General features: G+C 43.5%; 1 protein-coding gene across 1 annotated transcript in view; it reads left to right on the top strand.

Annotated features, from left to right (window-relative positions):
- The window catches only part of DRD4 (dopamine receptor D4), a 35,953-nt gene extending 14,326 nt beyond the window's left edge, over positions 1 to 21,627 (top strand). The window contains exons 2-4 of the mRNA XM_083480568.1: positions 13,023 to 13,135; positions 15,013 to 15,566; positions 21,302 to 21,627. Coding sequence (XP_083336694.1) covers positions 13,023 to 13,135; positions 15,013 to 15,566; positions 21,302 to 21,504 — 870 coding nt within the window. The 3' untranslated portion in view covers positions 21,505 to 21,627. The remainder of the gene's footprint in view (positions 1 to 13,022; positions 13,136 to 15,012; positions 15,567 to 21,301) is intronic.
- The last annotated feature ends 315 nt before the right edge of the window (positions 21,628 to 21,942 follow it).

Genomic DNA, 21,942 nt, shown 5'->3' with positions numbered 1-21,942 from the left:
TTTTAGCCTCTGTACCATTGGTGCTTGTCATGGAAACACTGAAAACTCTGGCTGTACAAAATAGAAGATAAAGAAGAGCTTCTGGTGGATCTCTTGCTCTGGAGCACTATTTAAAGGAGGCCTGGCACATTTAAGATCTCTAAAGCTTTACACTGTGTACCTTGGCAAGCTAATCTCCAGCAACTCAGTATAATCAGGCAACAATTAACCTTGTGACCAGGCTGAAGCGGGTTTGGCCTCTGTTAATCTAGTTAGTCAAGCATTGAAGAGACGGCTGTGGCTTTGGTTAGCATGTAATACATTTAGTGCAATAAGCATAAAACAGTTTCTTGCCTGAAAGCCACAAAGACAACATGGAAAATGGGGATATGTGATATTTGGTAAAAGGGATCTAACTTTGCTTTGCTTTAGGTGGTTGATGAAAAGCCTCTTGGAAAGAATTAGTGTCCAAAAACTCAAACCAAGATTTTCAAAACTAACTGCTGTGTTCTGTATATCTGTCTCAGGCCTTTTAAATGTTCATCCTTTCCCCCCCAGAATACACTTAGCACCATTTTCTGAATGAATGCAATCTGGAGCAATGTTGTCCAGTTTAGTTTGCATTTAAGACCTGTTGATATCCAGTATCTGTGACTTGGCTTTGTATCTGTAATAATTGAACCCATTATAGGGATGTATATCTTGCGACTGAAAGAGGAATTTAGTGTACTGACACTGGGAATAAACTTCTGCCTTTGCTGGATCTTTGTTCAAACACCACAGATTGAGTAATGTGTACATTTGGTTTGCAGTGTGGCTGTTTCTGGTTCCTTGATACAAACAGTGACGAAATTAGAAATATACAAACCACCACCTTTCCTGTGCTTTCTGCATAATTACAACAGAGGTTTCTGAAGGCTGCTGTTAATTTTTCAGTTTGATCATAGAATCATAGAACTGTAGAATTGGAAGGGACCCCAAGGGTCATCTCATGCAATCCCCTGCAATGCAGGAATCTTAACTAAAGCATCCACGACATATGGCTATCCAACCTCTGCTTAAAAACCTCCAAGGAAGAAGAGTCCTACACCTTCCAAGAAAGTTCTTCCTGATGTTTAGTCAGAATTTCTTTTCTTGTAACTTTAAGCCGTTGGATTGCGGCCTAGCCTTCCGGAGCAGGAATAAACAATCTTGCTCCATCTTCCATGTGACAGTCCTTTAGACATTTGAAGATGGCTGTCATATTTCCTCTCAGTCTCCTCTTATCCAGGCCAGACATACCCAACTCCCTCAACCATTCCTCATAAGGCTTGGTTCCCAGACCCTTGATCATCTTGTTCACCCTCCTCTGCACACATTCCAGCCTTGTCAATATCCTTCTTTAACTGTAGTGCCCAGAACTGGACACAGTACTCCAGATGTGGTCTGACCAAGGCAGAATAGAGTGGTACTTTGACTTCCCTTGATCAGGAAACTATACTTCTGTTGATGCAGCCTCGAAAAAGCTTAGTGTTTTTTGCTGCTGTATCACATTGTTGATTCATGTTAAGCTTGTGGTCCACCAAGACCCCTGGTACTACTGGCAAACCACGTGTCCCCGTCTTATATTTGTGCAGCTGGTTCTTCCTGCCAATTGTAGAACCTTAATATTTGTCCCTACTGAAAGTCATTTTGTTAGCTTGGGCCCAGTTCTGCAATCTGTTAAGGTCATATTGATTCCTGATTCTGTCTTCTGCAGCATTGGCTACCCCTCCCAGGTTGGCGTCATCTGCAAATTTGATTAGCACCCCATCAATTCCTTCATTCAAGTACAGTAATTTATATAGATGTTGAACAACAACAGTCCAGGACAGAACCCTGTGGCACCCCACTTGTCACGTTTTTCCAGGTTGATGAAGAATCATTAGTGAGCATTCTCCGGGTTTGGTCGGTCAACCAACTACAAATCCACCTCACAGTTACCTCGTCCAGTCCACATTTTACCACATTTTGCACTGTGTGCAAAAAACAACAACCTTGTATACGTACCGAAGCATAGATTTGGAACTGGAATTTATATCTGAAAACTAAGCTGTTCTCTATTGATCATGAAAACTAATAAAATTAGGAGATCCTATCTCCTTATTTGCTTATTAAGAAGTATTTTGGGATTTATACTGACTGTAGTGTATAGAAATTAATGTTTGTCAGATTTTTAGATGATCATTGCAGACACAATATTTTGATAGGAAACTAACTCTGAACTCTTATCCTTAAGCTCTGATTAAAAATCTCCAAGCCTGCACTCACTATTATCCTATTATCACCATAATTATGGATTCTGACTTGAATAGTTAGTTTTATCAACCCATAGATATTAATCATACAGTTGCCATGGACTCATATTCTGAACAGGGAAGACTAAAAAAGGCAATGAACCAATTCAGCGCCGAACCAATTCCTGTGTTTTCTGTCTTAGGTAAGGGGCAAATTCTGTTAATTATCTTCCTGAGTGATGGCATTACACAATGAACAGTTCCTCTAAAGAGGACTACCAGAGTGCGGTGAGTGTGTAAGTTAATTGTAACTTAAAATCAATTATCGGGAGAGAATTTCATCCAGGACCCTGAGAATGAGGCAGTGAGATCTGTGTATGCAATCCTAAATATGAATACGATTAAGTCACCCTGGAATAGTGCAGCATCAAGGAAATGTGCAGAAGAACAGCTTGAGTTAATGTATCATAAATGAATTGCTACCAGGCCATTCATTTGGGGCTACTTTTTAGTACTTCTTGCAGGAATGGATTAGTAATATGCCAAAATGTGCCATTAAAATCGGTTCAGCAGCTCACACAAAATGCTTGTCAGGTCCTCAATTATTGTTTCATTATTTCCTTCAGCTTTCCAGATAAAATTTATGAAAGCTTGCCCCCACCCAACTGCTAGTTCAGTGAGTGCATACTTTACTTTGAGAATCCAGGAAATGTGATGTGCCAGTCACAATGGTGCAAGGAAAAGAAAGCAGACACTCAGGAGCACACGGCCATCCTCTCTTATTGGAAGCAGCAAGGAACGTTTGACCAGTAGGTTAGAAAATGGGATAGTAAAGCTAGGAGCCAAATGGCTTCTGGGACCTGGGTTGTGGGCACCCAAACAGAATGCCTAGTTGCCACTGGGGGATGTGTGTGTGGCAAAACTTTCTATTTATTATTTTGATAAGCATGAACTAATACACAATTCACGTAAGTGACACATTGTCAATATCACATTTTTAGAAGAAATTGTTAGTTTAATTTGGTGCTTGCAAATTGGTACTGTACTTCAGTTTTCAAAACACTCTACTCTTTATTGTTAAACTCATTAACATATTGTCTATCCTTAACATATACTTTGAGGCTTCAAAGCACATACATTTCAGTAATTCTTGAGTGTCAGCCAAGTGCAAAAAATGGCACCCAGACTTTTTGAGGTACTCGCAAATCGAGAACCTTTAGGGGCAAAATGTGCCTGGCGCCCTGCTAATTTCAAACCCTGCTTTTGACTCACCACAAGTAGGAATTTAGCATTTGGTTGCAGGTCTTTCCAGCCCCTCTCCTATGCTGATTGGAAAACGCCCTGAGGTGCTCCTGCAGCCCCTGCTGTCCTGCGCAGCTCTGGAAAAGTAATTTCCCTTCTTCTCCAGCATGCTCAGTGACATATACCAGATGGTATATGCACACTAGTCTTCTAGCAGCAAGAAGTGTGAGACATCGTAGAGCTCATCTATGTATTTATTTACACAAAATGTACAGACAAAGAATTATGGCGTCCTCTCTCATCAGCTCCGGGAGAGAACAGAACAGAAGTAAAAGCAAAAATACAGTCCAACAGTACCCACAACGGAAGAGAGATAAGTCTGTCTTCCATTCCCATGGTCTTCCCAGACAGGCATGTGAATTACACCAATCACATCTGCAGCATCAGAAGCATGAAATACTAACATCCATCTCTGTGGGTGGAGGAGGTGTTAGTGCAGGGAAAGGCTGTGGCTCAGTGTCAGCCTGGATAGTTCAACTGGTTAGAGCTTGGTGCTGATAACGCTAAGGTTGCAGGTTCAATCCCCCTATTGCATTGCAGGGGGTTGGACTAGATGATCCTCAGGGTCCCTTCCAACTCTACGATTCTATGCTTTGTATCCAAAAGGTTCCAGGTTCAGTCTCTTGCATCTCCAGGTAAGACTGGGAATGTTCCCTGTTTGAAACCCTGGAGAGCTGTTACCAGTCCATGAGCTGCATGCTCTCGTGTTCTAAGACAAGAAAAGCACTTTCATAGAGTCCTATAATGTGGTATGGAATCCAGTAGCAAGAGCAGCACTTGCAGTGACTGTGGTTGGGAACCCGGTTCTTCCTCCTCAGATCCATCTTTCCATCCTTTCTCGGCTGGATAGGGGGTTATTTTGGATTATTGTGGATTAGGATGGACGTGCAATGGCTCAGTACTCCAGTACACAGCTCGACATTTATTTATTAAAAATGCACTTGAAACAAATGAAAACAGTGTATAATAAGTGAAGATGATAATAAATGTCTGTAGAATTGACCGCTAAACATTAATGAGCAGCAGGACTCTGATGACTCTCTAATTGCCAGCATTAGGTAGGGACAAAACACTATTGAGGCATCTGTACCATCCTTATCACAGTTAAAAATGGAAAGTGTAATGCTGGTGGTCAACAAAAGAGGTTTAAAGACTGTCTCAAGGCAAATCTTTAAAAATGTAGCATAAGCACTGACAACTGGGAAAGACTGGCCTTTGAGCGCTCCAGTTGGAGAACAGCCTCTACCAAAGGTGTCATGGGCTTTGAAGACACTCGAACTCAGGACACAAGGGAGAAACATGCTAAGAGGAAGGCATGCTTGACAAATCCACACCATGATCAACTCCCACGTGGAAACCAGTGTCCCTACTGTGGAAGGACTGTGGATCCAGAATTGGCCTCCACAGTCACTTAAGGACTCATTGTTAAAACCATGTTTATGGAAGACGATCGTACTCGGCTACGAGCGATCACCAAAGAGATCACAGTTGTGTAAATTTGAAAATGCCCAAGCATAATACAAACCCTCTACTCTTTTTTATTAACTGTCTGTTGGAATTTTCATTATACAAATAGCTTCAGATAGATTAGCAAACCCCATTATAACAGCATTTGTTGTTATTCCTTTCTATGTAACTTCGCCATTAGTCAGTCCCTTGTCTTAACCCAGCATTTTCCTTCCAAATATTAGAAACAACAGAGAAATATGAAGTGTGTGTAATGAACCATATCTGGCTGGCTGGAGGCTAAAGGTTGCCTAAAAGGAAAAGAGCAACCTGCATTTCCACTCCCTCACAACTGCCCTCCGTGATTTCCCAGTATCTGAGCAAGTTTGCAGTTTATTGGATTTGCTATAGACTATTCCTCCCCTTCCTATTAATAAGGGCTCATCCACACTCTGCTTGTCCCATGCCTAGAAAGCAGAGGTCCTAGACATTTTCTACTTGTCATGTGCTTTCTGGGTACACAAGTCTGAGAGATTTTCTCTTTTCCCCATCGTTTTCCTCAGGAAAACCCACTCTTTAGCATAGAATTGGAGCAAATGCCAATCCATGGAAAACCTGGTTCACATTTGCTCTGATTCAGTGGTAAGGAATGAGTTTCCCCAGAAGGAAGTAGTGGGACAGCTGGAAGTGTGGAGTGGATGAGCCCTGAGTCAAATAACTGTGCCAGACTTGAGAGCATGAGGGATGTGAAGCTTTCCAAGTGCCTATGACAAGCCTCTTTGCCACTAACATTGCTTTTAAAATGAACAAGCAATATCAAAAGCAACACGATGGCCAGAAACGATAACAATGTGAAAAACTTTATGGAATAATTCAAAACATCAAAACTAACAAACTGAAGTCTCTGAAAGTCTCTGAAAGTCCTTAAATAAATCACGGTGCCAGATTTTACCCAGCGGAGAGCAAGCTGTGAAGCTTTGTATAATCAGCAAATGTCCAATTCTGATGTCCGACTCTGAACTCTGCTGAACAGTGTTTCTGGATAACAACTACCGTTTCGTTGAATTCTTCATCAGCCAATTAGTTCAACACTCGTAATTAGAAAGATATGTAATTTTTCATTAACCAATCTTTTTTTCGAATAGATATAATGAAAAATACTCTGGAACAGTGCTCATGCGATTACTGATTATTGCTGACTCATATTTTGCAACACAGGGGTTTGTTTGTTTACTTTAAAATGAACAAGCCTTGTGACACCATGCCACTGGCAGGTATCCTAAAATGAAGCACCTGAAGCCAAAATTATACGTTGTACCCATTTTAAATACCTGGAAGCTTCCTCTATCTATATCTTCCAGGGCATATATCTAAGGCACACTCCTGGTGTGACTGTAATGCAGAGCTGAGTACATGCTGCCAGTGTATCGGTGCACTGCTGTGGCATCTGAAAGCAGGGTGCTGAAGTGCCATGAGGACTCGTAAGCTGATTGTGCTCGAAAAGTTCCTACTAGCTCTCTGCCACCTTCTGAATGGATCACTGACTCAGCATCTCCAAGGCGTTCTTTTGCTGTCTTGTAGGATTATCAGGTCCAGACCTACAGACCCTGCCTGCAGCTTTAAAGAACTTTGGGACAAAGAGGAACAATGCAACTGCAGCATCTCCCGCGGATAGCAGTTCCTTTTACCTACAAGGTTCTTGGGCTGTAGTTGCACCATGCTGCATGTGGGAGGGAAAGTCAATTGATCTCTGATACTGTGGCCAGACTGTTTGAGAACAGAGGCAGGAGAGGAGATGAAATACGTTCTCTTGCCACCCGGAAGCAAAGGCACGATCTCTTGAATCTGAACTTGGTAATGTCGCTGCATATTTTCTTCCCCTGTGCCTTTCCCACATTATGTATTTAGTGGCCTTCGCTGCTGATAATGATGATGGGGGTGTAAACTGTGATGATGATTTACCCAGGGTGTAAACTGGCCTGTCTTTTTGAACATTCCAGCAGTTGCATCCTGTCCGTAGAAACCCAATAGCCTGGCAACTGGAAATGAATGCAGTATTCTCACCTTGAGTGTTTTTTGCTTTTAGTTCTGCTTGAGTCTCAGGGCCCAACTGAAGTCAGGAGGTCCATGGTTGCATCTCCAGTATTCCCCCTCCCCCCACAAAAGCTGCTGGGGTCTGATGGGGCTGCAGTACTGGGCCAGGGCTTTCCCCTAGGACTTTTTCTTTTTGGTATCTCAATTGCTTCCCCAGAGATGCTATTTGCAGTGTGGGGATGGGTAGACACAGATAACTGCATCTCTTTTTCTCTGCCCCCTCCCCAATACAGCAAACAGCTTTAATGGGGCAATTCAGATACCTGCACACCCACAACCAATCAGCATGCTCTGCAGAAGAGGGCCTCCAGCAGGTACCATCTCACCAGGAGGTCCATCAGGCATTTGGGCACAGCAGTACCTTTTGCCTTTCCCAACATGTCTTTGAAGTGGAGAGCTTTATCCCAGCCTGTATCAGTACTGGAGTCGAAACCGTGTTTATATTTAAAAGTGCTCTAATTGCTTTTTTAATTGCTACGATATTGGTTACATATGAAATGGTGTAATTGCTTTTATTGCTGATGTTTTTAGTGTTCAATTGCATAAAGGTATTTTATGGGAAATAAAAATAAAAGCAGGAGAATGCCGTGGGCGGGAAGGAGTCATCCTCCCCCACCCATGAACTCTGCATACTGCTGTTCTAATCTGATTCCACCCCCACCCGCCATTGCTTTTACTTTTAGGAGAGAAATGCAAGCGGTCCAGTTATGCATCTCTCAGTGTTACACCAAGATTGACCACTAGAGGGACATTACAGTGACATTTTGGTTGGTCATAATAAAGTGACTTGGGAGTTTTTCAAAACTGAAGTGGTAGTTTCACCATTACCCATGAATGCTGATGCAACCAACCCACCTCTTCCTCTGCTTAAGTTTATTTGGCAGATTTGTTTCTGAGAAAAGTTTATTTATTTGGCATACAGGGAACTGGTAAATAGCACCCCAGAAGATAACATCCTCCTCCCTGCTGTGAAATAAGGGATAACAAAAAACAATCCGCTGTGTTGCAAACACAGCAACAGGGCAGCCCTTCCCGGATAACAGACTGTTTCAATGTTCTTCCTCAGCAAGTAAAACGTCCAAAAGGGTACACAGATCGAAGGCAGAAATTCTCACTGTACAAAATGAAGTCTCTAATATTAGAGATCAGTTACCTGAACCATATGTATCCTGTGTACCCTTTTGGACATTTTACTTGCTGAGGAAGAACGTTGAAACAGTCAGTTATCCTGGACGGACTGTCCTGTCGCTGTGTTTGGAGCACCAACGTTCTTCAGCTCACTCCCTGCAAAACACTGCATAAGACACTTACCTTGGAAGGCATGTTGCCTCAAGCCTGAGTGATTCTTCTTGGTGTTATACTAACCTAAAAACCCCTCACTTTGGGACACTTTCTTAACTTATATTAGTTGGTGTCACCATGTATATATTGTACGTTATCTGATTGTAAATTAAGACATAATTCAGTAGTGATATAAAAGTATTGTATGTATATTATTAGCTCACTGTGTTGCTTTTGGATTGTCAGAGTGAAATAAGGGGTGGCACTTCAGCCCTGCCCTGCCCTGCTCCACTGACACCACTGGTTATACTGCTTGAACGCAAAGGAGAGTAGGGACCACCATCACTGATTTATAAAAGGAGCCTTAGACTTGTCTGCACCTGGCCATCTTTGTAGGAGACCTGGAGAAAGAGAGATGAGGGGAAACAAATTGCTTGCTGCCAGTGAGGAACCAGCTGTTCCCCCTAGCAATGTTTTTGGGTTAAGAATAAAATGGGGCAGAGGTAATAAAGCTGCAGCAGAACTGATCGCCTGTCCAGTTCAGCCACTGCTGCCCCCCTAATAGAGAAGGGTTAGAGGGAGGAGCAGATGCTAAGCCTGTGGAGATGAGAGCCGATTATCTCAGCGTGTGCAATTCCCTGTTTTGGCAGTTGCCATTTATGGCACCTGGCCGATGAACATCTGGCTTTATCGTCTGGTTGTTTTTGGATGAACAGTAGCATGCGTTTCCAAAGTCACCTTTGCTTGCCTCTTCCTTCACTCGTTTTCTAGTCTCTGCTAATTCAAGCTGCATCCAAACCCTTTCAGGCCAGATTTAGTTAATCAGATCAACACATGTATGGTCTTGTCCTTTTGCTTTGCCCCTGTGGTGGGGAAGCTGCCACAGAGTCAGAATTCTGTGCAGGTGCACAAAGACAGAGATAATGCTTGGCGGTTTAGCCATGGTTCAAAAAGCAGGAAACAGCTTTGTGAGCCTATGCTCTCTTCTCTTTCCAAAGCAATTTCAAACTATTTATTCTTGGTGATAGCCAGAGCTTTGTATTTCATAGGCACACACACAAATGCCGGTTAGCACAAAATAAGTTACTTAGTAACCATGTTTTGTAAACCCACATAACACATTCATATATCTGAGATCTTCTCCCTTACAAACCTGTTCATACATTGAGATTAGCAAACAAAGCCCTTCTGGGTGTACCCCACCCCCTGGTTTCCAGACCACCAGAAGAAGGGTCTTTTTGGTGGTAGCGCCGAGCATATGGAAAAGCCTTGTTATGGATATATAGCACCCACTGTCCTTAGTATGTTTTAAGTGCATGTTAAAAACTGATTTGTTTACCCTGGCGTTTCCTGATAATTGATATTTACTGAACATGCTGCTGCCTACCGAAGATTTGGATTTATTACTAGAATTATTGTGATATGGTTGAACAATAAGTTAGTCTTAATAAGGTTGTACATGACTTTTGATGTATAAAAAATGTTTTGAAATAATTAAAAAAAAACCACAGGAAACGAACATGCCAGGAAGAAGCCTAAAACCCATCTCTCTAATATCTAGTTTTCTATCTGGAAGAAATAGTTTTCTGTGGTGGAGGAATTGGTCTTCTGAAACCCACAACTGCAGTCTGAATGAAATAGTGCTAGGCACAGGTTTATTACCTCAGAGAAGAACTAGGCCTATACCATTTTTACTTTCCCATTTAAGAGGATAGCATAAGGATTTTAAAGTAGAATGAGAAAGGCAGATAATGACTTGACCAAATGGCCTGTTAACAGTTTTAAGAGTGTAGGAAAGAATATGTAATTTAAGAAGGAAGGGAGTGTGAAGGTGAGATTAAAACTACAATAGCTCTATCAAGAGAACCAATTATAGAACTTAATGTAACCCTATTGTGTTGTTTATTTTATCAGATGCGGGTCAAATTAGATCCCATTTCTCTTTTACAAATCCCAAAAAAAGAGTCCAGTCTTTGCCAAGTACTTTTCTAAAAATGTTGACTATAAATGAATTTGGCAGCTGTGGGTATTTCATGATAGGCAAGCTGGAATGTGGGTAAGTCTGTTATTTGCTGAGAAGAAAGAAACAATGCAATGATTAAAAAGAGAGAATGAAGATTTATACTTCAAGCACATTAATTTTTTCACACCCCTGCCCATTTTAGTCCTTAATTCTCTTGGACTGGTTTCCAGAAAAGCAAGGAGCGAGACCAGATTTCCTCCTTTAGGCAGTTTTCTCTTCAGCTGCTTGTTTGTTGGCTGTACACTATAAGTCAGTGGTGGGGAACCTGTGACTCACTCTCCAGATGCTCATGGTCCCTCCAACCCCAGCTGCATGGACCATGACCAGGTGCGATGGGAGTTCAACAGAATCTGGAAGGCCACAGGTTCTCCACTCATGCTACAGATGAACAAACCGCATTGGGCTTTGCTACTGAAGCTCCATAATTATACATGCCCTAAATTTTTGGGCTCAGTCTGCAGCTTCACTTCTAGACCCACACTACACTTTGCCTTTAAGCGCTGCCCAGGTTCCAGCAGTTTTTATTGCAAGGATTTCCAAGCCTAGGGCTGCAATGGTAAGGATATAAAGATCTCTGCGATTGAGCTGTCAGGATTTCGCTTCTCCTTTTGGGTGCAGAAAGTTTGCTATAAGCATCATTTTATTGCTTTGATGGTTTACAACTGATAATGAGCACCAGAAAGTGATGAATTTGGACATGGGAAGTACTAAGCTGAAACCTCAGTTGAGCAAAGGAAAGTTCATGAGGTGGTTCTGGGCATATGACACATGCAAAGTCTAATCTGCTTCATGCTGGGTTACCTTGGGACATATTTTTTGGTCATTTCTTCTAGCACAAACTGCACACCGCCTTACATTTACCAGTGCATTAATTTAAAAGCTCAAAATACTTTTGAAATCGCTTTCAAAGCTGGCTTTGGAAATTCTGAATTTCTAATAAGAGTGAGCATCAAAGCAGCCTCTTTCACTTAGGTTCTCCTGGCAAGAACATATTCTGGAAGTGTGAGGAGTCTCTAGAATGAGTACTTTTTCTTTCCTTTTTTGCAAACTGATGTAGAAATGTGGAGAACCAGACTTGGGGTGAAGTGCAAGTAATACATACATTAATAATAATTTATAACAATAATTAAAAATTAGAAACTGAGAAACGCCCCCCAAACTGACATATTTGCCCATTCTCTCCTTGATGCACTGCCTCCCTTTTTTGTCCTGACAGAAAGCAAGGGAGCAGCATAACGCCAATCCTAACATGTGCACAGCAACTGCCTCCCACACAAGGGCCTTCCCCAACCTGGCACATTCCAGATGTTTGGGACTGCAATTCCCATCAGCCCCAGGCCAAGAAAATGCAGTCCAAACCAGGTTGAGGAAGGCTGCCATAGAAAATTGGTTTACTGGTGAAGCAAAGAGGAAATTTTCCATTCCCTAAAGCTCTTCTACACAGACCGAAACTTTTATCTAACAATATGATTTAAAAAAAAAAATTACATTACAGAACAAGTAAAAACTATATCAACCAAACCACACTTTTGTCTTGGCTCCATTAATTCTTTTAATTTGACAGAGACCTGTGTGTTCTAGACAAGCAGTTGTGCTATGTGCGTGTAGCAAACCTGGAGGTCTCTTACGTTACCTGCAAATGTGTGGGAAGCTGATGAGGCTATGCAAAACATTAACCTTCTCCTAGCCTGACCCTGAAGTCAGTTTGAAAGTTAAGGGATAAGGAAGCTGTAGCCCAAAAGGTGCGAATAATCCACCTCACTAACGTCATTGCGGAGAGAGATATATAGTAACGGCAGAGCAAGGATTAGCTGACATTAGGGCAGGGTTTTGTGACTTATTTTCTTTCTAGGACAATCCCAGATTTTGCAGACATGTTTGAGATCTATTAATACACATTAAGGTGAAAAAGGAAGGTTCTGAGATGCTGTTATCTTATGAAGAGGTGATGCTTTGGGGCTCACCGTTGGTTGCTTGGTTACAAAGGAAGTATTGTGCCACTGCAGCTGATCTTGGGTTGGGGGCAGGGAGCTAAAGAGCCATTGCATTAGACTCTCTCTGCACCTGAGTGTATCAATGGCCTCTTGTACCCCTGTTGGGACAAATCTCCCCCATTCTGATGCAAAGCAAGTGTGATATGCAGTGGTTTATATACCCCAAGGCAAGGTTGCATTTTGCTGGAATGGCACCTGTCCGGAGCTAAGAAGGTTGCTACCTAGAGATTTGCTTTACATCTTTAAAGCTACTGGTCAAATGAGAAGCAGTACTACAGCCATGGCTACTCTTTGGAAGAGTTCCTTCCCCTTTGTTTTCCTCTCATTCCTTTCACCCACCCCTTCCCTTGCATGAAGTAGGACTTGCGGGTATGATGGACAGCGGGCATGGGATGCCAAATGAAAGGATTGAGCAAGGAACGTGCAGGAGAAGCTACTTTCACCTCTCACTTTATTGGTAGTGTTAAAGCTGCACCTCAGATCCCCTGGTTGCACTCTGGCGACCTCTAGTCAACCACTGAGGAGGACTTTCTTGGAGAAAAGTAGCAGAGGCAAGCTTAGAATCTCTTGAGGATATGGGGAGGCATCTTAGTCATGGCTGGTGCTGTGAGAACTCCCTCTCAGCTGATGCTCTCTCTCTGTCTTCAGTTTCAAGGAGGTGTGTGGTCCTTGAGCACAGTCCTGTGCGATGCCTTGATGACCATGGATGTGATGCTGTGCACAGCTTCCATTTTCAACCTCTGTGCAATCAGCGTTGATCGGTAAGCTCCTTTGCCTGCCTTGGATTTCAGCTTTTGGGATTTCCCCAGCTTCGTTATTTTCCTGTCCACCACTATCCACACATTCATGTGTTCACATCTCAACACTTGAACAGCTTCCAGCTGGATTTGAGTTTCATTCATAAACAACAACACATGAACTGCAGTAGGGGCCTCAGAAGGCGTTTGGAATAACTTGCCATCCTATAATAATACAGTTTGGATACATACCATCACTTTCAGATTAAAAACCTTGTCCCCAGGGTACAACTGATGAGGTAGCTTCAAGAGTGGAGGTCTGATATATTTTGGAGCATTTTCAAATCCTTAGATTGATCAAGACAATCCTGAGTTCTGGCACTGTATATTTTGAACTTGATATATCCTGGTCTGTCTACCCCAGTAGTCTTCAGCCTTTTCAGATCCAGGACTCACATTTAACCCAAACATGTATTTGGGGACGCATTTCTTTTTCTTTTTACCCATGTATTTGTATGATGGTGTTGCTATTGCTGCAGCCAATCTTAGATTATGCCATGTCCCGGCAATGGGTCCCAGTCCACTAGTTAAACCAGTGATCTATCCAGTAGGGAATAGGGTCCCCTCTCTGAGCTGGTTGAGATCTTGGTGCTGAAGCTTGATCCCGTACGGTTGGTGCTGGTGTCAGTTGTGCTGGCTGTTGAGCTGGCTGGTCTGATACAATTGCACCAATTGCACCAATTATGTCTCTTCCACAGATTTCACAAATGGAAAGAAGGAATTTGAGTCCTGTGAAAGCAAAAGCCTTTGTTCAGTAGAACTGTTCCCTGGACTGCTGGCTGTCAACCAAGCTTGTGCTGAGCCTGCATCTGTCCGTATTACCTCTGGACCACAGAACTCCTGTCTAAAGACTGAAAAGCTATAATTTTGTTGAACTAGTATACAACTATTCCATTAGCAAATATGCCCTGTTCAGAAGTCATTTTAGGTCATTGATTGATACAGATTTCCCAGTGTTAATTTACTGTTTTGTTTGACAATCCACTTGAAAATAGTTTTAGCAAATTACTCTGCATTGATTCCTTGACATATATTATAAATTGGTCCAGCACATGCTGGTTTGCTTGTTTTTTAATCACTTTCAACAGTCCAACATGAAGCTTTGATCCATTCAAGGCGGCTGGCTCCTGATCACATAAGGAAACCTGAGAAACAATCAGCCAAACACACATAGAGTCCCCCATCAGATCTCCCACTCAATAAGTGACAGACTACTGTGGTGCTGGCAAGGAGGTTGTGGCATAGGCCTGGTGCCCATGGACCTTCTTTCCTCTCCATCTGTTCTTTCAGTGTGTGGAGGGATAACATCTGAAAGGGGCTTCTCTAGGTGATCATAAGCTTGGACTGTGCTGACTGGGGTTGAATGTTCAACAACATCGGGAAGGCACCAGGTTGGGGCAAGCTACAACAGGCAATGGAGACTAGTGGGTACAGACAAAGACTTCAAAGAAAAGGTGGGTTTTGAAGGAAGTAAGATGTTCTAGGAAACACTTCCCAGCATAAGGGCAGCAAGGGAGAAAACAAATTTCAGGGAATAGATTGATGGGAGCAGGAGAAACAAAGTCAAGGATATAAGAACAGGTTAATGAGGCAAAAGCTGTTTACCTCTGACAGTGTGTGCATTCAAAGATCCTGGCTGGATTCCTAGAGCTTGGGTAGCCAACTTGGTGCCCCCATACACTGCTGGATCTCCCACCAACATTCCCAACAGTCAGAAGTGATGGGAGTTGGAGTCAGCAGCAACAACTGTGTTGGCCACCTGATGGTAGAGATTGAGATGCTCTAGGCCATTCACTTCCACAAAACTACTCCCAGCTTCACCTTCTTCTTTGTCATTCCAGGTTCATTGCTGTCTCCATCCCACTGAACTACAACCGGCGGCAAATTGACCTGAGGCAGCTGGTCCTCATCTCCACCACATGGATCTTTGCTTTTGCTGTGGCCTCCCCGGTCATCTTTGGCCTCAACAATGTTCCAGACCGGGACCCTACATTGTGTCAGCTGGAGGATAACAACTACATTGTGTACTCTTCTATTTGCTCCTTCTTCATTCCTTGCCCTGTCATGCTGGTCCTGTACTGTGCCATGTTCCAGGGACTTAGGCGTTGGGAGGAAGCCCGGAAGGCCAAACTGAAGAGCAGCATCTACTTGGGCAACAGGCCACTGTATTGTCCGCCACCCGTCATTGAGAGGAACCAGGCTGAGGTCAAGTTGGAGGAGCGCAACCGATATACCTGCTCCGAGTGCTCTTTTCCCAGGGACTACGTGACCAATGGGATTCAGACTGTGTCCTACCCACACCTCAGATACCCACCACATAAAGGACTCAAAAGGAAGCAGGCAAAGATCAATGGCAGAGAGAGGAAAGCTATGAAGGTGCTGCCGGTTGTGGTTGGTGAGTATTCAATGCTCAGTGGTTATTTAATAGGACTGAGAATCAACAGGGATCAGAAACAATTTAGAAGGCTCGTATTAACAGAAATGGGAAGCAGACAGTAACCAGTTGTGGGATTTGGGATTCTAATATGCAGACCATAGGGCACATCTACCCTAATTTTCTTTACTCTTGTTGTCTCTCTTCACCTCACAGTGCTGATAGCTGTTTAAACAAAAGCACTAAATTGATGGGACTGAGTGTTGCTTATCTAAGTAGCTGTGTCAGACTGGGTCCTTTGTATATCTCCCTACATGACCACGTGCAGCAGAGTCAGGTTCATTAGGGCAAATGGGGCATTGCCCCACCTATCTCAGTCTGACTTCAGCTAGCCCCTACCTTTCTAGAGTTCCCAGGGATGAGGAATTGATTGTTAAGCCATCCTGGAAATTGTGAGCAGAATAGCAAGGACTTCTAACAACTCTCAGCACCCTTAATAACTGGGATTCCCAGGATTATTAGGATGAAACTATGACTATTTAAAGTGGTGTTATACTGATTTGCCGTATTTTTCGCTCTATAGGATGCACCCAAGCAAAGGACGCACCTAGTTTTTAGAGGAGGAAAACAAGTAAAAAATATTCTGAATCAAATCAGTGTCGGGGCTGAAGGGGGAAGACCGGGGTTTCCCCATAAAGCCACGGCATCCCCAAGCTAGAACAGCAAGACGCTGCGCAGTGCTCTGTCTCTCTGTTCTGGCTTCGGGGACAGCCTTTCAAGCCTCCGTAGGGCAGCGGGGTGCCTTCACCCCACTGCCCTGTGGAGGCTTTGCGCAGCCATCCCCAAGCTAGAACAGCGAGATGGAGGGCTGCGCAGCGCTCCGCCTTGCTGTTCTGGCTTCGGGGACAGCCTTTCAAGCCTCTGCAGGGCAGTGGGGTGCCTTCACCCCACTGCCCTATGGAGGCTTTGCGTAGCCAAAAACCCCCCAAAATGCAGTTAAGGTAAGATGCTGGGTTCACGTGTAGCACCAAGCCATAATAAAACAAGGTTCATAAACCAACGATAACACACTCAGCAAGGTTTGTACATACCACTAAGTAATGGTTTAATAAAATATAGTTTAATAAGCCATGGTTTAGCATAATGTGCAAAGACAAAAAAGGGGAAGCGTTTGTGGGCACCTTTCAGAGAACATTTCAGTTTCCCTAACACACCTTTTTTCACATAATAATGTTCACCCACAAAAATCCAGCTGAATCTTAATCTAACTCTTCCTCCTGTTTGAAAATTTTGAAAAATATATATGACACACCTTTTGCTGCTGGGTGTCTTGTTACAGGGATGAGGAACCTTTGGCCTTCCAGGTGTTGTTGGACTACAACTCCCATTATCTCTGACCATTGACCATGCTGGTGGGGGTTGGAGTCCAACAACATCTGGAGGGCCAATGGTTCCCCAGCATTGTCCTGATAGAACTGGCCTACTGGCAGAGCAGTGCACAGCATAACTTTGTTGCTACAATTTGAATTTTTAAGTAGCAGGAATCTATCCACAAGTAACATATGCCAGTTGTGCTTAATTTCTTGCATGATTCACTCATCCCCTCTGGGCTCCATCCAGACTCCGCCTTCAAGTCTAAGTCTCTGACAAAAGAGAAGAATCAGGGCTCCCACCCATAAATGGCATTCTGCTTCTGAACATATGTGCTAGCCTGGCTCATCCATGGATGGCTGATAGGATCTCTTGCTTCATTCAAGACATGCAGAGATTCCCAGCTGTGTTGAGGAGCAAGGGAACAGCTCTACCTGCTATCTGACAAAGGAGATAAGTATATGGATGAGCTGAGGATCTATTTTATTTTTATTGTAAAGGGATAGTATAATTAATAGTAGGTTGGCTTGCACCCGTGGTCAATGATTGTGCGCTATAATATCTGACATTAGAAATATCCCAAGTGGGTACAGAATAGGTACTGGGTCAAAAGTACACCCTTGTATTGAACACACACCATACTCACCCTGGGAATTGGTGTGTGTGCTTTAAAAAAACAACAACTTGCAAATCTGTCAAAAAGTGTCTGTCATAACAGTTCCTTTGACATGGCTGATTGCCTGAATTTCAGAACTGCTACAGAGAAGCAACCTCATCTGGTGAGGGTATATATGGGGTACCCACATGGTGCTCCCTCTTCTACAAGGGCTGCCACATTCACTGTGGTGAAGGGAATAGTTCTGTACATGGAAAGGGCTGTGCCACGCAGAGGAAGCTGTGTACAGTGTTTGCTTTGCTGCATACATGAGACTTTTGACTGAGGCACTAGAGCATCTACATCCTGTTATCAGAGGGTGCACTAGCTTTTGCAAATTGGAATCAGTGCACTTAACTTCCATAAAGCATGATTAGTGGGGGGAAATTGAGGAGAGCATACAAAGTTTAGATTTCCCCCCTGTAATGCATGAAATGTAAAGAGCACTGTCAGACACTAGCAGGAAATGTTACTTCTCCTATATATTCCACCCTGAGTACTCTAAATGGGCCCTCCTTTGTGGCAGGCATTGGTACCCCTGTGACTAGGAACTCCTTCATGTGCCGTCCACGTTATTTCTGTAGCATCAAAGGTGGCCATGACCAGGCCATTTGAATTGGAACTGGAACTGCTCTTTTGATGTTATAATAATAATAATAATAATAATAATAATAATAATAATAATAATTTATTATTTATACCCCGCCCATCTGGCTGAGTTTCCCCAGTCACTCTGGGCGGCTCCCAATCAAGTGTTAAAAACAGTACAGTGTTACATATTAAAAACTTCCCTGAACAGGGCTGCCTTAAGATGTTTTCTGAATGTCAGGTAGTTGTTTATCTCTTTGACATCTGATGGGAGGGCGTTCCACAGGACGGGCGCCACTACTGAGAAGGCCCTCTGCCTGGTTCCCTGTAGCTTTGCTTTTCGCAATGAGGGAACCACCAGATGGCCCTCAGCGCTGGATCTCAGCGTCCAGGCAGAACGATGGGGGTGGAGACACTCCTTCAGGTATACTGGACCGAGGCCGTTTAGGGCTTTAAAGGTCAGCACCAAAACTTTGAATAAGACCACAGGTCCATCTGACTGGCAGGGGCTCTTCCAGATTTCAGGCATGAGTCTTCCCAAGCCGTACCTAGAGATCCAAGGAATTGAACCCGAAACCTTTTGCATGCAATACATGTGCTCTACCACTGAGCTCTGGAGCTTCTCCTAAACAGCCTCTGCATCTCAGTGAAAGGGTCAGAGAGCCATGGCTGACCTCTGCTGCAATCAAAGGCTGTGGTTCTGGGAGAAGCAAGGCCCCTTTGGGGTGTTAATGCTGTGACCTCCCTCCATCGTAGGCTCAGGTTGTTTATATGTGTAAATAAACCATCTATTCTAAAGATACCACAGTCTCTGCTGTGCCTCATTCCAAAGAAAGACGAACCCTGGGTAAGCACTTGGAACCCCTGGAATCTTGCACTGCTCAGAGATTGGGGTGGCAAGCAACAATGCTATATTAGGAAAGTTTTAATGGAAATTTCATTTTAATGGAGGTGTTTAATGAGAAATCCAATAGCATATTTCAGCAATCTCAGGAGAAAATTCAGCAGAATGGTGGGCCAAGAGGTTGGAGTGGGGCAGTGGTGATAGAACCCATTATTGTCAAAAAACCTTTTGAAATTATGTGAGAAGCTGTGCCAGAAGCCCGCCTTCAGTACCAGAACTGGCTATGTGTTTTTTCTGTGACCAGCTTTATTCAGGTCGAACTAAATGGTCACATAATGGACCCTTGCAGCTGTGAAATCTTTTTCTTTCTCTTCAGTGCTTAAGGGCTTCCTCTCCTCCACCAGCAATTTGCCTCTTTGGAGGCTTTTCTGCTAATTGTAGACTAAACTTGCAGGCTTTCTGAGGCATTTGTAAAAATTATAACCGGCTTCCCTCCTGTTGAGTAGTAAAGAGTACCTGTCTGCTGAAGAGCTCTCAAGCTAAACACAGGGGTTGGGTGAAGCCTTTACGACCTGTCACGATGCCTCTCCCACGAAGCCCTGCAGTGTACAGCATCAGCAAGTCTCCCAAGAGTGATTTGGGCAGGTTGAAACTACATCTCCCTCCTGTAAAAGCATAGGAGCTCTGCTCCAAGTTGAAAATGGTAATCTGGTCACCGTTCCCCTGTGCACCTTCATTGTCCATACAGTGTTTTATAAAGAATGTGTATCTGAAGAAGTGTGCATGCACACGAAAGCTCATACCAAGAACTAACTTAGTTGGTCTTTAAGGTGCTACTGGAAGGAATTTTTTTATTTTGACTATGGCAGACCAACACGGCTACCTATCTGTAATTATAAAGAATGGTTTATGAAGCCGGGGACAACTATTGGGTCCAACCACATCTCCCCCATCTCTCCCCTCCCCCCATCGTGTACTGGCTTCAGCATAAAGATCTTGGCTTGTATTAAATGAAGATTTATTGTTATGCAGGTGTGTGTGTGTGTGTGTGTGTGTGTGTGTGTGTGTGTGTGTGTATAATGTCCAAAGCCCAATTTGGTTGTAATGCTGATGTTCACCAGCACTGCATCCTCCTGGCCACATATCCTCTGTTTGCTTATAAGATTCCTATGCTGGTGTTCAGGGAATTGCCTCCCAAAATGTACAAGCCAATGTACTCTTACTGGGCTAAATATTAAGAAGGGCAGTATACAAATGCCTTAACCCATGTATGGGATACCTGTGGCCCTCAAATTGTTGTTGGTCTAAAAGTTCCACTATTCCTCACCATTTGCCATGCTGGCTGGGGTTAATGTGAGACATGGAATCCCAGCCACGTCTGGATGGCTCGGGTTTCCCATTCCTGCCTCAGTTAAGTAATTAACTATGGTTTGCACAGGCACAATGGCTCAGTTTGAATATGACACTGAGCATGTGGGAAAGACACATGCACAACAAAGATTTGTTGTTTTACACACCCAGGGCAATAATTGAACCAGACACCAGAGGATTCTCTAATAATCTCACACATGGGGTGAGAAGAGTTCCCTTAGGCAGGGAGTTAGAAATGGCTCTGCTTGTGTGGGGGCCTCTTCGGCACTTATTTAGGTATGGATTTGAGTGCTGAGGTGGTACCAATTTAAACAAAATAAATTGTATTCTTTCAATATTGTAACAACAAAACAAAAACAAAACACCTCAGTATCTCCCTCCAATCAGCTTCCCAGTTGGGAAGGGTCAACATTATTTCCTTTGCGTGCTGAAGCATTAGAGCTGTCTTCATTTTTGCCTGATTGACTTGCTTTAAAAAATTAAATAAAGCGAAGAGTCTGAGGCCTCTGCTGGTCTGCTCCCCTCTCCACCAAATCCAGCCCTTTATATCCACCTGTTGGCAGCCTTGTACTCACCCACAGACACCTCCTTCTTGTCAGGGTTCAGGCTCAGCTTTTTCACTCTCATCCAGCCCAGTGTTGGGTCCAGACACTGAGCCAGGGCTTCCCTGCCTCTCCTGATTCAGGAGTTATAAAGAAATAGCACTGGGGGTCATGAGCTTACTAATGACACTTCGCCTCGCATTGTGGAATCCATTCCACTTTTCCAAGTTGCTACTCGATGTTATTCTTGAATGAAACTCTTCTGCATCAGAGAAACGGAGGCACAGAGATTTGAAGATTTAAGTTACCTGACCTCTGGCTTCGTGGGGAGCCTGCAGCCATCAGAACTTAAGTTTGTTTGTCCTTGTCTCTCTGTCTGCCACAGGTGTGTTCCTTTTCTGCTGGACTCCTTTCTTTGTGGTCCACATAACCAGAGCCTTGTGTCACTCCTGCACCATCCCCAGCGAGGTAACCAGCATTGTGACATGGCTGGGCTACGTCAACAGTGCCCTCAACCCCATCATCTACACCGTCTTCAACACTGAATTTAGGAACTACTTCCGCAAAGTTTTGCACATCTTCTGCTAACACTGCTGGATTCTAAACATAGAACTGGATTCTGAATATAGAACAGAGTGTACTACACAAGGCAAAGAACCAGACAAATTTAACTTCTTTGTATAGTTTATTAAAGTTTTATTTCTTGCTACATTACTGTGTGCTTCAGTCTTTTTTCCTCCGGTTGGGTGAAGACAGATGCTACAACAATGCAGTTCTTCTTTTGAATGCACAACAATTATGGACATAGGCATTTATCCACGGCACAAATGATCTTTTCAAATAACTCATTTATTGTCAGATGGAGCCGCCTTCCTCCAGTTTTGTGCTCTCCAGAAGTTTTGAAGAGAAACTCCCATCATGCAACTCCCATCATGCTGGCTAAAGCTGCTGGCAGCTGTAATGCAAACATCTGGAGGGCACCAGGTTGGGGAAGGCTGATAGAGGGGCTACTACTTTTGGTGAGAC

The sequence above is a fragment of the Podarcis liolepis genome (assembly GCF_965112155.1).
Source record: "Podarcis liolepis genome assembly, chromosome: 1".
NCBI lineage: Eukaryota > Metazoa > Chordata > Lepidosauria > Squamata > Lacertidae > Podarcis > Podarcis liolepis.
The sequence above is the reverse complement of the archived record's forward strand: the minus strand, read 5'-3'. Positions and strand labels throughout refer to the sequence as shown.